The 21,827-nt window shown below is 44.5% G+C and overlaps 2 protein-coding genes across 4 annotated transcripts in view; both read right to left on the bottom strand.

Moving 5' to 3' along the window:
• Positions 1 to 1,916: 1,916 nt before the first annotated feature.
• On the bottom strand, positions 1,917 to 11,776 carry SEC11A (SEC11 homolog A, signal peptidase complex subunit). The gene is made up of 6 exons (XM_083476048.1): positions 11,618 to 11,776; positions 8,882 to 8,991; positions 6,113 to 6,262; positions 4,739 to 4,858; positions 4,305 to 4,362; positions 1,917 to 2,193 (listed from the first exon to the last, which is right to left on the bottom strand). Exons 1-6 carry the CDS (start codon positions 11,666 to 11,668, stop codon positions 2,143 to 2,145), a joined length of 540 nt encoding a protein of 179 aa, XP_083332174.1. The 5' UTR covers positions 11,669 to 11,776; the 3' UTR covers positions 1,917 to 2,142.
• Positions 11,777 to 16,430: 4,654 nt separating this feature from the next.
• The window catches only part of ZNF592 (zinc finger protein 592), a 45,391-nt gene continuing 39,994 nt past the window's right edge, over positions 16,431 to 21,827 (bottom strand). For all 3 annotated transcript variants that reach the window (XM_083475576.1, XM_083475577.1, XM_083475575.1), the window contains exons 8-9: positions 19,981 to 20,116; positions 16,431 to 18,773 (exon numbers count right to left, since the gene is read on the bottom strand). In XM_083475576.1, the coding sequence (XP_083331702.1) occupies positions 18,279 to 18,773; positions 19,981 to 20,116 (631 nt within the window). In that variant the 3' untranslated portion in view covers positions 16,431 to 18,278. The remainder of the gene's footprint in view (positions 18,774 to 19,980; positions 20,117 to 21,827) is intronic.

The raw sequence follows: 21,827 nt of genomic DNA, 5'->3' as shown, positions 1-21,827 counted from the left end.
CCTAGGAATTTCTGCAGGCAAAGCATGCATTCGACCACCAAGCTATGGCTCCTTCCCCAAAGAGGTATGCCAAAGCCTGTGCTTAACCCATCTTTGTCCCCAAGTCTGTGAAGCTATATTTGCTCATGTTCCTTTGCATTTCCCCTCACCTTTGCGTTTCCTCTGCTATGTCGAGACTTGTCCGGCTTTAGAATGCAAGATCCTTGCGCAGGGACATGTCTTTCTTGCTTCTACCAAAAGGTCTGGCACACTGTTAAGGCCCTTTTTGCACACCCACCAGTATATTGCCATTGGTGATGGCAATATACTTGAACTGCTCAACATGCCCAGCAGATCCCTGCAGCAATGAAGCAGCAGAGTCCAAAGTACTCTGCTCTGCTCTTGAAAGAACAAAAGCCCTGCTTAAACATTTCCCTGCAAATAGAAAGCTAAGCATGAGCTGGGTTAGATGTTTCTTCCCCAGTTTTCTGTCTGATTACCTTTTTTTGTTTTTACACAAGGGGGAAGCATTCACAAAGGACATCCCCAATCTGAAGTGGTACGGTACGTTCCACTCTGCACCTCCAGATTCTCCCATCTCATTCTGCTGCAGGTGTCAACCAGGTCCTTTCTATGAAGAGTCCCATGTGGTCTTCATCTGACTTTTGTGGTAGAACTCAGTACCTCTTCGATAGGCTGTACACCATTGCCCATTCACATCTCACTGTGTCCTGTGCAAGTACAGTGGTACCTCTGGATGCGAACGGGATCCGTTCCGGAGCCCTGTTCGCATCCTGAAGAAAACACAACCTGCATCTGCGCGTGTCACAATTCACCACTTCTACACATACGTGTGACGTCATTTTGAGCGTGTGCACATACGGTGAAACCCAGAAGTAACGCGTTCCGTTACTTCCGGGTCGCCGCAGAGCACAACCTGAAAACGCTCAACCTGAAGCAACTTTAACCCGAGGTATGACTGTACAGTGGTGCCTCTGGTTACATATTTAATTCGTTCTGGAGGTCCTGAAACTGAAACTGTTCTTAACCTGAAGCACCACTTTAGCTAATGGGGCCTCCCACTGCTGCCGCACCACCGCCACGCGATTTCTGTTCTCATCCTGAAGCAAAGTTCTTAACCTGAAGCACTATTTCTAGGTTAGCGGAGTCTGTAACCTGAAGCGTATGTAACCCGAGGTACCACTGTATCCTGAAGCTTTCTTGTGGGAGGGGCAGGGCACACATTTTAAAGCAATTTCCTAGTTGTCTTAATGATGTCTCATGGATCACTGGCAGAGCGTCTGTTTTCCATGCAGAAGGCTCTAGGTTTAATTTCTAGCATCTCCCAGTAGGGCTGGGAAAATTCCCCACCTGAAATTCTGGAGAGTTGCTGGCAGTGAATGGAAACAGGACTGGGCTAGAATGACCAGTGGTCTGGGCTCAGTACAAGGTAGCTTCTTATGTTCCTACTGCAACTGGCTTTTGCATGCTGTGTCAAATAATGTTCCACTACAACACAGCAGGGACTGTGTTGTCCCAATGGGAGTTCTTGCAAACATATAGAAAATGTACGTGCCACAAAAATTGGAGCCTTTCACTCAAGGAAAGGTGGTGGTGGAGGAGCAGAATTTTATTGTGCCCGGTAAAACAAGCATGGCTATTCAAATGCCAAGTCAAGTACTCGATGCTGTTCCCTGTAGTTCTCAAAGGAGACCTTAGAAGCTGCTGTACTTTTACAGTTTTAAAATCAGAAGGTATGATAGGGATTATGGGTGCCTCACGATGTTTCATTTAGATCTTGATACAGTCTGCTTGCCCCATGGATTCATCCACTTGTGGTGCCCTCAAGCTGGTCGCCAAAGCCCTGCTCCCGTCTAACTTAATGTGACCAGCAAGAACGAAGAGAGAACTCATAAGCTCATAGAAAGACAAGATGCTTTGGCTTAAATCTTTTAATATAAAAATCCACTGATGTACAAAAATGCTAAAATGTGACAAACTGTTCAAAATACTGGGATCGACTCTCCTGTTACACGGCTGTTGAAAAACAAAAACAAAAGCCAAACCGAACTTGGTTAAGAAGCAGTGAAATGTACATACATCACACCTCACTGTCTACTCAAGAGCAAATGGCATCTCCAGCTGGCCTCCCTGGGTGGCAGGCTACTCTCGATGCACCAGCACAAACAAGCCCAGTAGAAAGAGGACAGTGTACTGTGGGGGGGAAAGACAAAAGGATTTGAGCTGTCAAACACACTTACAGCTTAGGTATAAGAATGCACAATCGTGATTTGTAGAATAGAATGGAAGACAGGCTACTATACAGGATCTCAAGATTTCATAGAATCACAACATCTCAGCTTAACAAAACCAAAACAAAAAACCTAACTGTAATGCCTTCAAAAATGTGGGCTGGTTTTTTTTTGGGGGGGTGTTGTTTTTGTTTTATTTTGTTTATGTAATTTCAGTTTTTATATTTGATTTTATCCTGTGAACCCCCTGAGACCTGTGGGCATAGAGTGGAATAATAATAATAATAATAATAATAATAATAATAATAATACTCATCAAGGTGGCAAACTAATACCTGGACAGTGGACCATACCACCACCTTCAGACTGCAGATGGGGTTTACATGATGGGATCAAACCCACCCCTGCTCTTCTCTCTCTCTCTCTCTCTCTCTCTCTCTCTCTCTCTCTCCACAAAAAAGCTAGATGTCAAAGGGGAAATGGTTCTAGCTTAGCCTTCACCCTGACTGTGCTGGTTTTTTATGTTCAGGGATTTATTTTATAATTGAGGAATTAATCATGTAACACCCCCCCCAATCTGAAGTTGGACATCCCAGGCACAGGGTTATCACCTCCTTGAGGAGCAAGCCTGAAGAGATGCAATGGAAAACGTCTAGAATATGTAGAGTTTCTTTACCCGTTTGGAAGTCAGAGCAAGTCTTTGTGTGGGATGGGCTGCAATTCCTTGGCTTTCCCTATCATGCTAAGTCATAAGTGCCTCCCCACCTGATGTATTCTGGCCTTTCCTCACCCCCACTCCATGCCCAAAGAGTTAAGCAAAGCTCCAGGCTCTGCAAAGGGGGTGGAGGAGGGGATGCTCAAACACTGCGATCACATAATTAGAAGCAGGTTCACATTGTCTGATCTGAACATAACATACAGTGAGCATAACATACAACAATACAAACAACCAAATAAAAGACTTCCTTTATCCTGCATCTGGCCTCCTTATTTACTTCTTATAAACGGTTTCCTTTATGAATAATTATTAAGATTTTTCTAATTATAACTTAAATATCCACAAAGTCTCCTGCAGACATTAACTGAAACAAGTACAGGTATGTATTTTAAGGCACTGTTTTGTGAAGTATTCTCTGCATTTTCCCCATGCTTTCCCCCCATGCTTTTTGAAACTTGCCTAGTGTGATCTCGAATTGCCTCTGCTAATCTAGCCAGTTCAATATACTCTAACAGTTTACCTTGCCATTCCTTTTTTGTTGGCACAGCTTCTTTTTGTTGAATGGTTTCTTTAAATGTAAAGGTTCATCATTGTTGTGTCAGCAATTGGGTGTAGTATATAAGGAGCAGCACCCAGCTCTCCCATTACCCTGGGGAATGGGCTGGTGGTTGGGTCATGGTTGTTGATGTATTTAGTGTAAATGGAGTTTTTGTAATTAAAAGCTTGTTATTTTTTGAGTCCTTTTTTAATGCATGGTCTCCCCAGCAAGCTCTCTGCGCTACTATACTGCAAATAGCCAACACTTTTTTTTCCAGTTTTTAGCAATTAGGATCCTTGCCGCTCCTGTGGCAGACAGGAATATTTTCTGATCTTCTCTTGCTATACCTGTGTCTGTTATCCCTAGTAGAAAAGCTTCTGTATTTTTGTTATGTTCACGTTTAATTAGGGTGGATTTGTGTATTGGGGGTGGGGTGGGGTGGGGGGTTTGTGTTATGTTGTAAATAAAATTCCGATAAAAATTAAAAATAAAATAAAAACACACCGTCTGATCTGTTTAAAAGGGGCTCAGGATCTCTATCTGGGACAGTATCTGACTCACTCATCTTGCACAATGGAACTTCCTGTCCCCTTTCCTCTCCCCATGCGCCCCCCCCCCCCACCTCCACAGGGTTGGGGGAACCCTCAGAGCCAATTTAGGGGATATACAAGGGGAGGAAAGGAAGGAATTCTGTTGCACAAATGGGAAGAACTGGGAAGAACTGCAGAGATCCTGCTAACAACTTTTCTACATAAAAGCTTCCTGCCTAAAGGAGGAGATATTTTCTCTAGCAGATGAACTGCGTGGAAGATCATACCTTAAATTTTGGGTAATCGTTCATAAGGATGGTCACTATTCCAATGTATGGCACAAATCTAAAAAGAAAGAGATTATGCCACTGTTAGACACACATTGGGTTGACTGTTGGTTCTGAAGATGCATTCGATAGATAGGACAAGGCTTTGGCCACATGGAGGAAAAACAAGATGACAGACTCCTGAAATGGTAGCATTTCAGAGAGTGGGTAGGGGACTGCAACATTTGCATGCTTGCTCTCCGCAAATTCTGCAAGTCAAAAGTTAGCACATTGAGGGAGTACCTCTACCCCAGCCCCTCCCCTTCTGGTGCTAGTTTCTTTTTACTTTTAACAAAGAGGAATGTTGAAAAATGTGTGCTAAAGACTGACAGCTTAACTGGAAATTGAACATGCAAGGTACGCTACACATCGTCCCCTGCTGGCTCATAGCTTACCCTCTTGCTCGCCCCACCACGTCTTTCTTCTCCAGCCAGTGCTGGCCTTGCTTGTACAAGCCTCTGTCATCAACAGCATTATTGTCACCCTTCGTCAAGAACTTGATGTCTCCGTTTTGTCTTAGGGAGGGAAAACCAGAGTTAGGTAGCTGCTGAAGGGCAACCAAGGGAGAATCCAGCAACTTTTTTTAATAAAACAAAACAAAACATAAAAAACTGGTGTGCCTCTCATTCCTCTGGACAGGATGCCATTGCACAACAGGGTTACAGATGTGTGCAAATGTCGGAAATGTAATAAAACATGCCTGTCCCAGAGAGAGAAAATGAATGGGATGCAATTCAGGGAAAGATTCTACAAAATCATCATTATTGGTTTTCATTTTGTTTATTAGTCACTTCCCATGAGACACCCCAAAGCGACTAGAATATAAATTATGCACCTTCAGTCTTAGACAGCCATGTTGCATGAACTCCTGCACAAACACACACACACACACACACACACACACACACACACTCTACTGGGATACTCTGTCAGGTCCAGCAGACTACAGGGTTTAAGGGACGTTGCAAAGCTAAAGGACAGAGAAAATGTTATGAAGTCAAGCAACTGGGGAGGGGATCACATTAAAAGTAGTTCCTATCAAAAGACAGCCAATTTATTTGGTCACTGCATATTGTATATACTTTTATGAGAATAGATGGGAGAGGCCTTCTTATAAACATAGAATGCAAGATCCAATAAACAGTCCAATAAACTCAGCGGGGGACAACGACACAGGAACAGCAGCATTCATCCAATAAACTGTGCCACAGCATAAAATAGCCATGGTTTAGATTCCACAGCTATTCCAGAACTGCAAATACCCCCACCAAGCCAAGGACAGAATGCTATTTCCTGTGTTATTTCCAAGGCAGCCAAACACGTTCAGACATCACACACCCTTATCTTGTGATCTTTAAAGGATCGGGAAGCAGCTTCCTCTTCTCTTCAAGCACTGGACTTAATAAAACTATTCCAGGTTTAACCAAACTAGTTTGCTGATCTGAATCAGTAACCTGTGATTTGAACAAGCTGTTGAAATACAATTTCAAAATGAGGATCAAATCATGACTGCACTCCTGGTTCAGAGGGTTTGCTCAAGCCAACTTGATGGTTTGGATGCCATGGCAGGCTGTGGTTTATTCAAACCACAAAGCAACAAATGAAACTGAGCATAGAAGAGGATTGCACAAGCACAGAACTTGTTCTCTATCCTCTAAACCATGGTAATGTGACATCTGAACGCAGCCGCTGTCTGGAAAAGGATTCCAGCATCAAGCGACATGTCAACAGACTTTTGCAGCAATCACCATCCAGAAAGGTACACGTACTTTTCATGAATTTTCAAAACCCGATGCACTATTGGAATTTCCCTTCCTTCTATCCTAAAGACCACGATTTCGCCCACTCTGATTGGCTCCTCGATACGATTGGTTAAGAACAGGAGATCTCCTCTGTGAAATGCAGGCTCCATACTGCCGCTGGAAGACAAAGCCATCGGTTAATGAGCACAGCGTTTGTGTCCTGAGATATCATCACCCAGGGTGGTTTTGAAGGGCTACAGGACTGCTAGAATGGACTAAACTACACCAGCTATCACTTTAAGAATGAAATACAGCGGGAATCTTCATGTGCATGCAAATGAAAACTCCCGGGAATCTAATTCCTCATGTGCTGCAGTAAGGGGCTGTTATTGATTCTCTCAATCACCAGCATTATTTTATCCCAGGCACTGCTAGGTCATTACTGATGTCTGGGAAATGGCAAAGTGATTCAAAATCCTTAACCTTTCAAATTTTACAATAATTGATCTAGTGCAGGCAGAGATGCTGAACTTTGTAAGCATTGTGCATCTGTACGTTATGCCTCCAGTTGCCAGGAAATACTGACATTCTGACAAGGAAAGCAAAGACAAAGAGGGAGTCTTCTGGAGTCTCATTTCAAGCTCTGGCAGAAGATCTGCAGATAGTGCAAGCCATCAGCCATATGGGATGTAAGCTTAGGGATAAAGCTTCGGAATATTATTTGGCTATTGCAATCTTCATCAACCTGGGGCCCTCCAGATGTTGTTGGGTCTACAACTCCCATCAACCCTTACAGGAAACAACTACATCTGAATGGCCCCAAACTGGTCTACTGTCTAAGACCAGGGTTTTCTTCAGAGCTGCTTCTTCCTGTATAAACATTTTAGAGGAAATTGCAAAGCATCTGAAGCCCTTCTTACAGTCCCACCATTGATGGAGGCTCATAGAAACACAAGAGATGGCCTTCTCAGTAGTGGCCCCATACTGTGGAACAACACTCTCAGATGGGTATATTTGGTATCCTAGGACTGCTCCTTTTCTGTGTGTGTGTGTGTGTGTGTGTGTGTGTGTTTGTTTTAATTGAAGCATTTTAGGATTTGTTCCATTTTTAAGGACTCTGTTTATATTTTAATCAGTTTTATTGTTAGAGTATTGTTTCATTTTGTTTGTTGTTATGTGTCTTGTGTCTGCATCACAAAGAAAGCTGGTATAGACATGTTATCGTAAGTACAGGCAGCAAATGTTTTAGGTGTGTCTGATATGTGTGCAACCGCACAAGCGTGCATCATGTCAAACCAGGAAGTAACCCTAAAATGTCACAAAGAGGGGGCAGAACAAGGTGTATGAAGGCTTTTCCATGGGTCTTCCACTAAGAAGCTATTTCACACCATCGTGCTATGACCCAGAATGCAACCTCGCGCAATTCAGCCCATCTGAAGCTCCTTTACTGTACTGCCACACCCGACAATGGGAACTTTTCCAAGAAGTAATGAGCTCTACAGGAGTCCTTGACATGTTACACTCTTGTCCATGAGTCCATCTCACGGCATGGCTGTTAATGTTTAAAGAAGGGATGGGGAACCTGTGCTGTCCAGATACTGTTGGACCAGGACTCCCATCATCCCTGACCATTGCACAGAAGCTGGAGGCCAAGAACATCTGGAGGGCTGAAGGTTACCCATTAAGTGGACTCAACTGCATGCAGAAGGCAGAGAGATAAAAATTCACAAGGCCTTCTATCCTTGCAGTTAAAAGAGTCAGAAAAGAAATACACCAGCAGCTCTCTCAGGACAGTCTGTACTGAGGAAGCCAGGAAGCTGCACTTTATTGTGCCTTTAGTCTTCCCTGCCAGCTGACTTGGACTACTGATCTCTTGGCAGCCTTTCTTTTCATTTCATACGCATTAATATATGGGTAGGAAGAAACGGATCTTGGCTCTTCTCAAGCTGTGGGTCCATGTTTTCCCTTTTATGTAACAGTTTAGTACTATTATTCACCTTGCTGGCTCCATTAGAGTAGCAGCTTCAAAGGCAGCTGTAGAAGACCTAGGTAACCCTGGGAATCTATCCTGGAGTATATGAAGATCTGCCAGCATTAGCCCAACTATTTTACTACTATAATCAAGCTATCAGAAACCCCACAGCTCAAGTGGCCACCAGTGGAGATGGTCTGGCCTACCTCACAGCAAAATGCAGGTTCAGAACTCTGGATTGCTTTATTGTCTCTTTCTGCTCTGCAGCCCCAGTTTTAAGCCCAACCCGCTCCCATTAAAAGGGCCTCAGGAGGCACATCTAGGAAAGTAATACACTGGAAGTCTTTGTGGTCTGCTGTCAATCAAACTAGACAACACTGGACTAGATAGCCCAAGGAGCTGACTTCATATGAATAGATATGTTCATATTCCTAGAATGCCTCCCCTCAAGGGCTAATTACTCTCTCGATCTCTCCCTCCCTACATTAAAAGTGTAATGCCTATCTTGAAAAATACAGTTTACTTAATAATGGACAGGCCCTTTTGCACTCTGTCACCCAAGAAACGCACCCCCTACGTGGTGGGCTTTTGAATATTTTGGGGTTTGCACCCTGCCTTTTTACAGATGTTTGAATAGCAGTTTCTTGCTATTCTGGGTTTCATAGGCCCATCTGTCAAGATGGCAGAGGTGAAAGGGTCTGTGCTGGTTGGCAGAGGCCATGCCCAGAAGATGCTCCAGCCCAGACAAGCCATTCCAAGCTATCTGAGCTCCAGCAATCCTTGAGGTCTCACCCTGCAACCAGAGATTCCCAGCACAGTTTTACCTAAGCACGACCACGATGGGGCTTTCACTGCCCGTTGCCACCATCAGCCCCTTCCAGATCATCAGCGCTGAGGAAACGATCATCCCAAAGTTCAGCACCTGGTAATACAGCTGGGAGGGGGTGAAGGGGACAAGGGTGAGGTAGGCACTGAGAACACAAAAGCCACCCCACTGCCCAAGATACATAGGCACAAAGATCTCTCTCAAGAGAAACCCCACTCCAAAAAGCCCACCCTGCTTTCTCTAACTGTAGTTGGCAAACTTGTTTCGTCTGCAAGTCCCATCACTGTCAACAGCACTACTTGGGAGTAAGTGGAGTGCAACCAGCAGCTTGCCTGGACATACAATTACATTTGAATTCTCAAGCACTGTTAAAACAGTGGAACCCAGTTCAAATAAAGTGGTTTAAACTGACAGCTTTAAATATTCTGAGACTCGATATTGTCTGGAGGTCAACATACTGGATCTGAATTTTAATGCCTATGCCCACTTTTGCACTAATCACACATCAGACCTGGAGGATCGGTCATGGGTTTTGTAGCCCTTTGCCCCAAAACAGTTAGCCATACTTGCCCTTCAGTGCTTTGCTGACTTCTTGGGGGATACTGAAGACTAGTTTGTGCACAGTGGCCAATTAAAGGACTTCCAATCTTGCAGCAGGATGTTGGGACTTTGGATGGTTTTATAGGCGCTCTGTGCTAACAGCTCAACTCTTCCTGTATCTACTGATAGCAAATCACATTGAGTCCAGCAGCTGAACACTGCTTCATGCAAGTGTCGCATGACAGCGCCCCTTCCCACCACACCTTCAAGCTGCACTCTTAGCCACACTTAATTGAAAGTAAATTCTTTTCAATTGGTAGCACTTAGTTCTAAATAAACAAGCATGAGTTTATGTTGCATGGCTTCAATCCTTTGCAAACGGAAGCAAGCTCCACTAAACACAGCAGGCCTTACTTCCAAATTGCCTTATCTACAATCTGTTTGCTCTTAATCTCCAGTTGAGCCAAGCAAAAGGAAAAAGCACCCTTTACCTGGACAAACCAAGTGGGAGCAAGTCTGATCCAAGGTGGGTCACAACAGCATTATCACCATGCAATGATGCAAATATATGGTAAAGGATTAAGAAATCTGTCCCCAAATTCATGCTTGGTTAAAGGTACGTTCAAGGTTGGAAAAGGTTGAAGAGACCTGCCAAACCCCATTTCAAAGTCATCTAAGGCCAATTATAAGCACATACTGTATTGAAATCAATGGGGTTTCTTTCTAAATACAGATGTTTAGCCTCAGGCTGTAAGCCAGGGGAGGCAACATCATGTAACATCAAATTTCCTAAGATTGCCACCTTAGACACGACTGACTTCTGAGTAAAATTGCTTTGCACACAGCAAGTGGCATACTACTTGAAGTACGGTCCCTCCCCAACATGCAATTTTAATTGACAGTGCACACCATCATAAAAAGGATTTCACTGCAAATCAAGATCGTAAAGGATCAGGGAGCAGCTCATTTTGAAAGACTCTGGAAATCCATTGCTTGTCAAATCAGACATCACTGAGCTAGATAAACATACAAGTGTCAACCTAGCAGAAGGAAGCTCCCTGTGCTCTTAAAACAATGTGCTATGTGAAGAGGGCCCAGTGGTACCTCGTGTTACGTACTTAATCTGTTCCGGAGTCTGTTCGTAACATGAAACTGCCAGTAACATGAGGTGTGCTTTCTCCAATGGCGCCTCCCATTGATGCCGCGCCACCGGAGCGCAACTTCCGCTCACATCCCGGGGCAAAGGTCGCAACAAGGGGCATCTACTTCCGGGTTAGAGGAGCACGTAACCCGCAGCATTCGTAAGGGGGGCGGTACGTAACACGAGGCACCACTGTATCAAAATAATTATTTTTATTTGCAGAATGTGCACAGATATCTTTTCAAAATGAGAGCAAGAGCACCACGTGATACCGAGGACAATCCTAGCTGTGTTGTCCAATGTACAGTGGTACCTCGGGTTACATATGCTTCAGGTTACAGACTCCGCTAACCCAGAAATAGTACCTCGGGTTAAGAACTTTGCTTCAGGATGAGAACAGAAATTTTGCCCGGCGGCGCAGCAGCAGCAGCAGGAGGCCCCATTAGCTAAAGTGGTGCTTCAGGATAAGAAGAGACCTCCAGAACGACTTAAGTACTTAACCCGAGGTACCACTGCATTTATAATGAATAAAAAAGTTGGTGTGGTGTGCGCAAAGTTTGAGAACCACGGCTCTATGCCGTCTGTCCTAAATTTACGGCCAGCGAGGTTCTTTCCATCACTAGGTGGCTCCTCCCTGCCTCCAAGTTCTGCCATTAAGGGAGGGAGGGATATCAAAGTCTAGTTTTGATTCTGTTAATGTTTAATTGTTTTTTAAATGATTTCCCCCCCCCCGCCTCCCCTATGTTCTTAGCTTTTCTTGGTTTTATCTGCAAGCCGCCTTGGGTCCCTGTCAGGGAAAAAGGCGGGGTTTAAATTAATTAATCCTCCTCCCCCCTCAAGGCGACCCCTCAGGCCTTTGATCCTACGAGGCTACACAACCCCTCCCCCCACCCTTTTCTCCCCCCTCCGGGGCTGCGGCTCCCCTCCCCCCCCTCAGGGGCTGCAGCTCCCCTCCCCCTCCCTTTTCTCCTCCCTCCCCCCTTCCTTTTCTCTTTCCCTCCCCCCTCCCTCGTGGCCCTCGGCTCCCCGTCCCCTCCGGGCGTCCGCGCGCACCTGCCGCTTATTCATCCGCCGAACATCGTCTAAGAAATCCAGAGAAAGCATCACGAGGGGACTTGGGGAGGGAGAGGTGGGGGGGAACAAAAAAAAATGCCAGCACCGGGGAAACCAATGGAGCCCCGCACTTCCGCCTCCGGTCGACTGACACCGCTTCCGCCCAGCCCGACCATGGAGATCCATTCCCCAGAGCGGCCTGAGAGAAGCTGGTCCTCCCCGCCCCGCCCCTCCCGGAGCTGCACGCGCGGAGGAAGATGAAGGCAGAACGTTTAAGAAACCGAGGCGCTTATTTTAAAATGTGATTTTTTAATTAAATTTTGTTTTACAATTTCAGATAAACATTTCCCATACTTGAGATATCCATGACTTCCCTTCTTCTCTTTCCATGGTCCATTTTATATACATATCTTATACCCCTGCATATAATAATAATAATAATAGTAATAATAGTAGTAATAATAATAATAATAATTTATTATTTATACCCCGCCCATCTGGCTGAGTTTCCCAAGCCACTCTGGGCAGCTCCCAATCAAGTGTTAAAAACAGTACAAAAACTATTATCAATCGGTTTTCCATTATTACATCCATCAAAACCTATTTACACTGTTGAATTTATCTTAATGCTGCCAGCGTTTTCAGCTGTACACAATTATTTTCCATATATTCAACAAACGTTTTCCAAACGTCTTTCAAGGTAGGTTCTTCTTGTTCTCTTATTCTATATGCCAAGTCTGCAAGTTGTGCATATTCTGCCAACTTAAGTTGCCATTCTTCTTTGGTTGGGACCTGGCTCATATTCCATTTTGGGTCTAACAAAACACAGGCTGCAATTGTTGCACATATAAATAACATTTCCTGACGCCTGGGGAAATTTCAATCTCAATTACCCCCAGCAGATAGGACTGTAATTTTAAGCATTTTTTTTCACTTCATTATAAATCATTTCCCAATATTCATTTACCCTTTTGTATGTCCACCACATATCAAATAACATTCCCTGCACCTTGTGTGTGTGTGTTCGTAAATTATGAGCTCACAGAGTGCATTTCCTTTTTTATTGCAGTGGTTTGGAGATCATTTATGAATTGCATTTTCCCATCCTGTCCAAAGAGGTAAAGGAGCAGTGTTCTGTGCCAGTGTGGAGTAGTGGTTAAGAGCGGTAGTCACGTAATCTGGGGAACCGGGTTCGCGTCCCCGCTCCTCCACATGCTGCTGCTGGGTGACCTTGGGCCAGTCACACTTCTCTGAAGTCTCTCAGCCCCACTCACCTCACAGAGTGTTTGTTGTGGGGGAGGAAGGGAAAGGAGAATGTTAGCCGCTTTGAGACTCCTTAAAGGGAGTGAAAGGCGGGATATCAAATCCAAACTCTTCTTCTCCTCCTCCTCCTTTATTAGCACAACATCCCTGTAAAGTAGGCAAGGCTGAGACCTGAAGGTCGCCCAATGATCACCAAAACTGCTCTGTTGCAACTCCCAGTGGCAGCTCCACCCATTTGCAGTGAGGAGAGACAGCAGGGCTTGTTCTGTTTGCTTCACTGGGGCTGGTTGGTTGGCATTGGGCTTTTCTTGCAAACCTAGCTGCAGCCGAGGTAAAGGAGGCATGGAAGAATGTAAGAAGTATTAAGAAGCAGTGTCCCTTCCATTAACAGTTTGGAGACTTGCATTTGCTTGTTTCCTTCTTCCTCCAAATTGCCCCAATGTATCGTGTTTCTTGCATTGTATGCCCAAGGGTAGGGCCTGTAAAGGTAAAGGATAAAGGGACGCCTGACCATTAGGTACAGTTGCGGACGACTCTGGGGTTGTGGCGCTCATCTTGCTTTATTGGCTGAGGGAGCCGGCGTATAGCTTCCGGGTCATGTGGCCAGCATGACTAAGCCGCTTCTGGCGAACCAGAGCAGCGCACGGAAACACCATTTACCTTCCCGCTGGAGCAGCACCTATTGATCTACTTGCACTTTGATGTGCTTTTGAACTGCTAGGTTGGCAGGAGCAGGGACCGAGCAACGGGAGCTTACCCCGTTGCGGGGATTCGAACCGCCGACCTTCTGATCAGCAAGTCCTAGGCTCTGTGGTCTAACCCACAGCGCCACCCTCTTTGTCAAAAATCTGCCTACGGTGCTTGTTTTAGGTACTTTAAATAATAATGAAGTATAAATTAAGAGAAGCAACTGAATATTTGTCAGGTCTCCCCAAATCAAGTCCAGCCTTTTAACTTGCGAGAAGTGGGGTTACAGGGGACCAGGCAGAGGGCCTTCTCGGTAGTGGCGCCCGCCCTGTGGAACACCCTCCCATCAGATGTCAAGCAAATAAACAACTATCTGACTTTTAGAAGACATCTGAAATTTTTAATGTCTGTTTTACAATTTTTAATGTGTTGGATGCCGCCCATAGTGACTGAGGGAACCCAGCCAGATGGGCAGGGTATAAATAATAAAATTATTATTAATATTATTAAACCTCTACACAATATTAGTGTTATGTGATGAATTGGGAAGTGTAAAAGGAGATTAGTAAATGAATCTTGATGGCTGCAGAAACCTACACCCCCCATTTAATAAAATGAAAACAATATTGCTATTATTTCTGGTAATTAAGTTTTAAGAGCAGAACAACACAATGCACCTTGCGCTCCATTAGTTTTAATATTGGATAGGCAGAAAATTATCAGGTGGAGCCTCATTGCTGCTTCTCCTATCGACTTTCTGCTTGTCGTAATGCATTTAAAAGATAGGAGCCCCGATATGTAAACATCATGCTTTTGGGTCCAGTGCAGTCGGGCCAGGATCAGTGTAATATGCTCAAACCATCTTCTCCTGGTGAACAACCTGGTCATCCAAATCTGTACCAGCTGAAGTTTCCAAACTCTATACAGAGACACATTGCAGTAATCTAGCCTAGAGGTTATCAGAGCACAGATGACAGAAGTTAGGCTTTCCCTGTCCAGATAGGGGTGCAGCTGGAGGAATGCAGTCCGCACCACTGAGGCCACCTGAGCCAAGGATCTAGGAGCGCCCCCAAGCTACGTACCCACTCCTTCAGAGGGAGAGCAACCTCATCAAGAGCAGGCCATCTCCCATCTATCCAGTCTTGGGAACCGCCCACTAACTGTGCCTCCATCTTATCTGGATTGAGTTTCAGTTTGTTGGCTCTCATCCAGTCCATTACCGAGGCAATACATTAAGTAGACTGAAATCTGAGAAGGTTCGGTTCGAGGAACTGGCCTTATGGAGGAACAATACACAATGCAGTATTATGCGAAGATGCCAGATGTGGTATTGGAAATAATTTATCTAAAGCAGTGTATTAATCCTGGTTGAGATTATTGCATCAGGCTTATTTTTTAAAAAAATGGGTGATTATGTTGGAACAAAAACAAGAGTCTTGGGACTGTTTAACCTGACTTAATGCAACACACTCATATGTCACTCATGTTAGACTCCTGCCGTAAGACTCTTGATGGTTTTGCTGTAATAGACTATTAAGGCCACACTGCTGGAATCATATTGGAGAGCATTGCCATTTTGGTTCATAGCTGGAGCTACTGCAGATTTCTTTTTGCAAAGGGCATATACTGTACAAAGGTCATGGGCTTGCCTCTGGAACACTAAATGCGTATCTAATATTTAGGTGCGCATGTAACTGCATAAGAAACCCAAATTATCTACTGGCTGGAGAGGGATCATGTTTCCAATTGCGCAACCTCATATTTATTGGGGAGCAGGGATATTCTGATATTGGCAGCCGTTAAATCTGACAGAAGCATTCAGATGCTACCTCTGACAAGTCACCCTCTCCCCACTTTGCTAGCAAATCTTTCTAGATTTTATTGCACAGGAGATGGAATCTGGAGGCATTAAAGTAGGGTAAGGTAAAGGTAAAGGGACCCCTGACCATTAGGTCCAGTCGTGACCGACTCTGGGGTTGTGGTGCTCATCTCGTTTTACTGGCAGAGGGAGCTGGCATACAGCTTCCGGGTCATGTGGCCAGCAGGACTAAGCCGCTTCTGGCGAACCAGAGCAGCGCACAGAAACGACGTTTACCTTCCTGCCGGAGTGGTACCTATTTATCTACTTGCACTTTGGAGTGCTTTCAAACTGCTAGGTTGGCAGGAGCAGGGACCGAGCAACGGGAGCTCACCCCTTTGCGGGGATTTGAACCGCCGACCTTCTGATCTGCAAGCCCTAGGCTCTGAGGTTTAACCCACAGCGCCACCCATTAAAGTAGGGTATGGCAATGAAATTCAGCTGAGCCTTCCCAACTGCTGAATGTTGGCAAGCTGCAATTGTATACACTTACCTGGGAATAAATCCCACGGAGCACAGCAGAACTTACCTTTCGAGTAAAACATGCATAGGATTAAACCGCTAGAAAACTAAAAAGGAGGATGGGAGAAAACCAGGACACGACATAAAACTGCTAAAAGCTGCAAGTGACAGGAGCAGATTGCACACCATGAGCTTATTGTGCTGCTAGACCCACGTGAGATCTTCTCATGCGGCAAATTTCATAAAACGAGAAGGCAAGAGAACAGTCTCCCTAGTAATAGCTGAGAGTTAAGATCCAAAGTCTTTGCTGGAGGGATATCACGGATAAAGATGCCCACTGAGGGCATCTTCTCATCATGCACAGCATGAATTACAGCCTTGAGGGAAGGAACTGAAAGGAACTGCCCGCCTTTGACCCCAGTCATGGCCCCCAAACCCTGAACTCAGGAGGGTGGGGAAGGAGCCGTTGCTTCCTTAAGGGGGGGCTTGCTGCCCCACACATGGAAGAACCACAGTGTTAGAGAATGGAGCCTGGCAGCCACACATTGTTAGATGGTTTTATTTGAAATACTTTGAAGTAAACATTATAGCAAGGCACAAATGCCACTGCGGATTAAATAGATATGTGATGGCTTGGGAGGGACACCCCCCCTCCCCACCCCCTGCTATTGTTACTATAGCTAGGCTACCTTGTAAAACATTCCCTAGACTAAAATGTACACAGTATCAAAAAATACAAAGGGTTTTATCAAAACACATTTCAGACGAGAAAGTGAGCAATTCAAATGCAATAAGATAAATAGGGTTTTTTTCCTTTTTTAAAATTATTTATAGTAAACAATGAGCAGGGTTCAGACTCAAAACATAAAAACCGTATAAAAAAAGTTAAGTATTACACAAAGCATGAGGATCAGCACAGGTGAGGGGGAAACGGCACAGACGGGGGAGACGAGTCAATGCAAGTGTGGAAAGGAAACTCCAGAATCAATTCGGCCAATTGAGCAAAGGTGGGAGGGGCAGGGAAGAGATATAATGTAGTTCCTCAAGAGCAGGAGCACTTGGAAGAAAACGAGGAAGGGAGATCTCTTGGAGCAAGCGTCTTCTTGTCCTCAGTTTGCCGGGGGTGATCTGGGAAGCTCCATTCTGAAACGACGATAGGCAGCCGGCCATGCTATACTTGGCAGCTGGATATGTCAACAGACAGACAGGTTCTGCTTCCTTGAATACTGCTTCTCCTGCAGCGCCCTTTTCACAGACTGGAATTCTTACGGGACGATCCTGCTCTGGCTGATACAGCAAGAGAAGGAACCAAACACAAGCAGAACAATATACTAAGCTTACAAGGAGGGAGAATCTTGAGGCTCTGGGCCGGATCACACAGGGCCTGAATGGGCAGCTTAGGCATGAGAGACGACGTGGGAGCAAACCCTCTAGTGTAAACATTTAACCGTGCAGAATTTTTTCACGTATGCAACCCAATTCTTATTTAAATGTCATATGCCCAGTGAGAGAAAGGCACCCTGCAGTCTATCATATATGTCACTAATACTCCCAGGCCAGGTATGTGCATGGAGGGTAATTAGTGCAAGCTTGTACTTTGGCTTGCAAGAAGCTCCAGCACAACCCAGCCCAGTTCTGAACACAGGAGAGCTCCAATTGGGGCCAACGCTGAGGCTGATTATTGTTTAAAACACAGTGGGAACCTAGAAACTCCATTTGTGCAAAATTTAACCCACGTAAGGTGAATGTTTAGTGGCACCGAATCTCTTTTAGAAAAAAAAAAAAGACCAATTTTGTTTTTGTGTTCTGCATGGGTGGAGGACCAGACTCACGGAGTGCCTGAAAGGTGAAGCCAGCATGATTTTAGGGAAGGAAAGCCTCTGTGGATTCACATCTCAAGAGAAAAAGAGTTGACGCAGGCTTTGCAGCCCAGACAGAAAGCCTGGCAGGCTTGGGTAAGGAACTGAAGTGGAAGGCAATGCTTGTTATGAAAAAAGAAGAAGAAGAAGAAGAAGAAGAAGAAGAAGAAGAAGAAGAAGAAGAAGAAGAAGAAAACTGAGGTGGAACTCTTGGCTGAGGCCTTTAGTGGGACAAGAGTGGTCCTGCTGTTCCTGGAAAAGGGGTGGGGGGAGAGACACACACAGAAAGCAGAAAAGTGCTCCTGACCCTGAAGGTTCAGACATGGTTCAGCTGGACGTCCTCATCACATTCTACTTCCCCCTCTCATAATTCTTACATATTCAGTGCTACAGAGACGGTGGCAGTTTGCCGTTTTGATTTCCCTTCCTAATTAAAGTGAATGGAATGCCGCGCCCATTCCATGAAATGAACAGCGTGCTTAAGAACCCCCCCCCCTCCAATCAACATTTAGAGTGAGGCAAAACACGCTCTTTAAATATTTGGAGATTTGGGGTGTTTGTTCTGCGTGCTGGGCTTTTCTGCATCGCAGGACGTGGGGTCGCCCTCAGAGTCCTGGCTCTTTGAACCACCTCCTTCCTCGTCCGCATTGTTCATCTTGCCATTCGGCTCTGCAAGTCCGTTCTCGCTTGTCTCCATTTGCTGAGCCTCTTTTTCAGAATCTGGCTCAAGCTCAGGCTCCTCCTGTTCCTCCTCCGGATCTTTCACTTTATGAACAATGAAGAGGTGCCTGTTCAGAGAGATGTGAGACGTGTAGCACAAGCCGCAGAGCTGGCACTGGTACGTGGAGCTGTCCGTCTTGTGCCGAGGTATGTGTTCCAGAAATTCACTCTCAGCGGCCGTTGCAAATCCACACTTGGCGCACTTCCAGTGTGCCTTCAGTTTTTTTGCTGGTGGATCTTCAGATCCCGATGCCGTAGTTTCCGTTTGGTCCAAACCACCTGCAGATACCCTCTTTGGATATTTTGCCTAGGAAATGAACACATGGCTTTATTGCGCCAATCAGCACCGTAAGACAACGTTCCCGCCCACCATGGGTGCACTGCGAATACAGAGAGAGATCCCCAAAGGGAATCTTTTCCCAACCAGAAGCCCTCCAGATGCTGTTGGACCACAACTCCCGTTGGAACCACCCACCATGGCCAATGCTCAGGGATGATGGGAGCCCAACAAGACCTGGAGAGCATTTGGTTTGGGAAGGCTGCCATAGAGTATCACATCAATGTCCCCTTCCCTGGCCTCCTCGCTTAGCAAACCAAGCCATTATGTGACAGAGGAAGCCTGTGCACAACTCCTGTATCCCTGATCAAGCCTTCTGCCTGGTCAAGGAACATGCTATGCGCACAGTGGCCTTGCACAGTGCTTTCACTATGATGTGTGTGTGCAGGGAGGAGCGAGAGCACACAAAAATCTCTATTACACCCTATGGAGAGCAGATCCCTTCAGATGTGGGTGCTGTACTCACAGTGGACCTGACCTGGCCATAGACCACTCCCCAGATCTGATCTATTTTTATGCTAGGGATGGGAAGCACGTGGCTAAGCTTAATAGGAGTTGTAGTCCAATAACCTCTGGAAGTTCTCCATCCCTGACAGACACACAAATGCAATGGAGCAGCATTTTGGGAGGAGACGGGAAGAAAGATTTAGCAATTGCTGCCATCAATGCTTTGCATAAAAAAGGACAAAAGCTGCTGGAAGTGGATGCTCCTTCCAGGTATCACTAATTGTATTAATTGCCTCATCAGCATTTCATTGTTCTCCATGTGGAAAACTCTCTGTCCCATCTCTAACGATGCCAAAAGATGTCCAAAATGACCTGCCACCAGCTCCCTAGAAGCCTCTAATTTCTCCTCACATTCTGCCTGGTTATCTTCAGTTTAATTACTCTATTAATTCGGATTATAATTTAAGTTTCTTCAGTGCACAGGATTGTAATTTAACTAGGAAACAAGACGAGAGCTAATTTAGAAGAGACATGTGCTCAGAGGATAGAGGAACTAGATGGACTGAAACTTCCCTACATTTTTTTAAAACCACGTTTTTAATGGGAGATCTAGCAGTTGAATTCCACAGTCCACACAAGGAGGACAGTTCTTGAAGGAGGCCACACAACTGGGGAGGACAAGCACATGAGATAGAATTACATATTATTTAAGAAAAGCATGGTAGATTACTTTTGTCAAGTCTTCTGCCGGAGCTTTGGTTTTGGATATCTGGGAAAGGTCTGGGTTTTTGATGCCGTGCATGAGGCTGATGTGGCTCTCTAGCATGGACAGCTGAGGAAATGTCTGGATTTCATCTGTGCAGTACCTTAAAAATACAAAGCAAAATAGTATCATGATATAAGTAGTATTTCTTTTTCATATATTTTTTTAGAAAATATTTTTACTGGATTTTGGTAATGTGTCTATACAAATATATAAGCAGAAAAAGGTAAAAAGGAATAAAAATAAAATATGCAATATAAAAATAACAAAAGGAGCAAACAGATTCATGAAAAAGAAAAGGTGTTATATCACAAGTTAAAGAGAGGATAAACACAGTTCTTCCACAAATCTATGACATTTTTAAAGATGTCAAGAAGTTAACCCCAAACCTCCGTGCATAATGAAGCATGAGCATTATATCAGTAGTATTCCGCCTCTCATCCCTTACCTATTCTCCTACTTGTCTGTTGGCTCCCCACAACTATCAATATATTGATTGCAAGTTTCTTGGGGCATGGACCTTATCTTTCTGCTTATGCAAGTAGCTCAAAAATGGACATTTTTGTTTTGCTTCAGAGGACAGTCATCAAGCCACCTGAACAAATAACCCATTCCAGTTCTGCCCCTTCAAATGCTTTCAAATGTTGTATTATTATTATTATTATTATTATTATTATTATTATTATTATTATTATTATTATTATTATTATTAAAATTTGTATATCATCCATCAAAAGATCGCAGGGTGGTTGACATTTTAAAAACACAAAAATATCTACCATAATAATAGATGAAAAACAATAATACATTGGATGACACGAGGCTCTCAAACATTTTTCCTTCTTAGTTACTACAAAAGACCAAAAGCAATCTATGTATACATCCACTTCCAAGAGCTAACTATTTCTATTCCAGCAGCACTATGGCAAACCTGGCCCCTTTTACAGCTCTTCTCTGTACAATGGCAAAGGATAACAACGGCTTCCCTTTTAGAGAATCAATAATTTAAAAAAGAATCAACAAGAGCAGAATCTGTTTCGTCCGTGAGGGAAATGTCAACATTTGTGTCCACATTAGAACTTTCAAGACTAAATTGCCAGATGTACTTGTACAACAAAATGTACTGTGTATCAGTGAAAGTCACATTCCTGCTCAGAATCAGAGTCTCCTTGGTCATGGATGTCATGAGAAGATGTGTCACATTTGTGTAATACAGCATTATAAAAGCCTCAATACAAACCTTAACATGCGAGTCTGTTACTAAAGGTGAACATGAAAGGACTGGATGTCCTTATTTTATGCACAGCCGTTTAACTAGCAAAATGTTGGCGTTTAAATACATTTATTCATCAAAATAATAATAAAGTGGTGCCCCGCAAGACGAATGCCTCGCAAGACGAAAAACCCGCTAGACGAAAGGGTTTTCCGTTTTTCGATGCGCTTCGCAAGATGAATTTCCCTATGGGCTTGCTTCGCAAAATGAAAATGTCTTGCGATTTTTTTCACTCCCCCCCTTTTTCTAAGCCGCTAATAGCCTTTTAGCCGCTAAGCCTTTAATAGCCGCTAAACCGCTAATAGCGCTAATCTGCTAAGCCGCTAATAGGGTTGCTTCGCAAGACGAAAAACTGCTAGACGAAGAGACTCGCGGAACGGATTAATTTCGTCTTGCAAGGCACCACTGTACTGCAAAACTTTCAAAGCACACATAATTTTACAGAGATACTTTGGAGGCTATGCTTTAGCAGTTAGCTGTAGACTTACAGGAAATGTATTTAGTGGTTTGTCTCATTTGTGTCCTCACCTTTCCCTTCAAA

The sequence above is a fragment of the Podarcis liolepis genome (genome assembly GCF_965112155.1).
Source record: "Podarcis liolepis genome assembly, chromosome: 14".
Taxonomy (NCBI): Eukaryota; Metazoa; Chordata; class Lepidosauria; order Squamata; family Lacertidae; genus Podarcis; species Podarcis liolepis.
This window is presented reverse-complemented; position numbering and strand designations above follow the sequence as displayed.

What these genes read in the sequence shown, in the direction of transcription:
- SEC11A (XM_083476048.1), bottom strand. Translation starts at nt 11,668, where the DNA reads ATGCTTTCTCTGGATTTCTTAGACGATGTTCGGCGGATGAATAAGCGG. An exon ending in GGCGGATGAATAAGCGGCAG is followed by an intron (nt 8,992 to 11,617) that starts GTGCGCGCGGAC and finishes ACCCCCTCCCAG; the next exon opens with CTGTATTACCAGGTGCTGAA. An exon ending in CCCATCGTGGTCGTGCTTAG is followed by an intron (nt 6,263 to 8,881) that starts GTAAAACTGTGC and finishes TTTGTCTTCCAG; the next exon opens with CGGCAGTATGGAGCCTGCAT.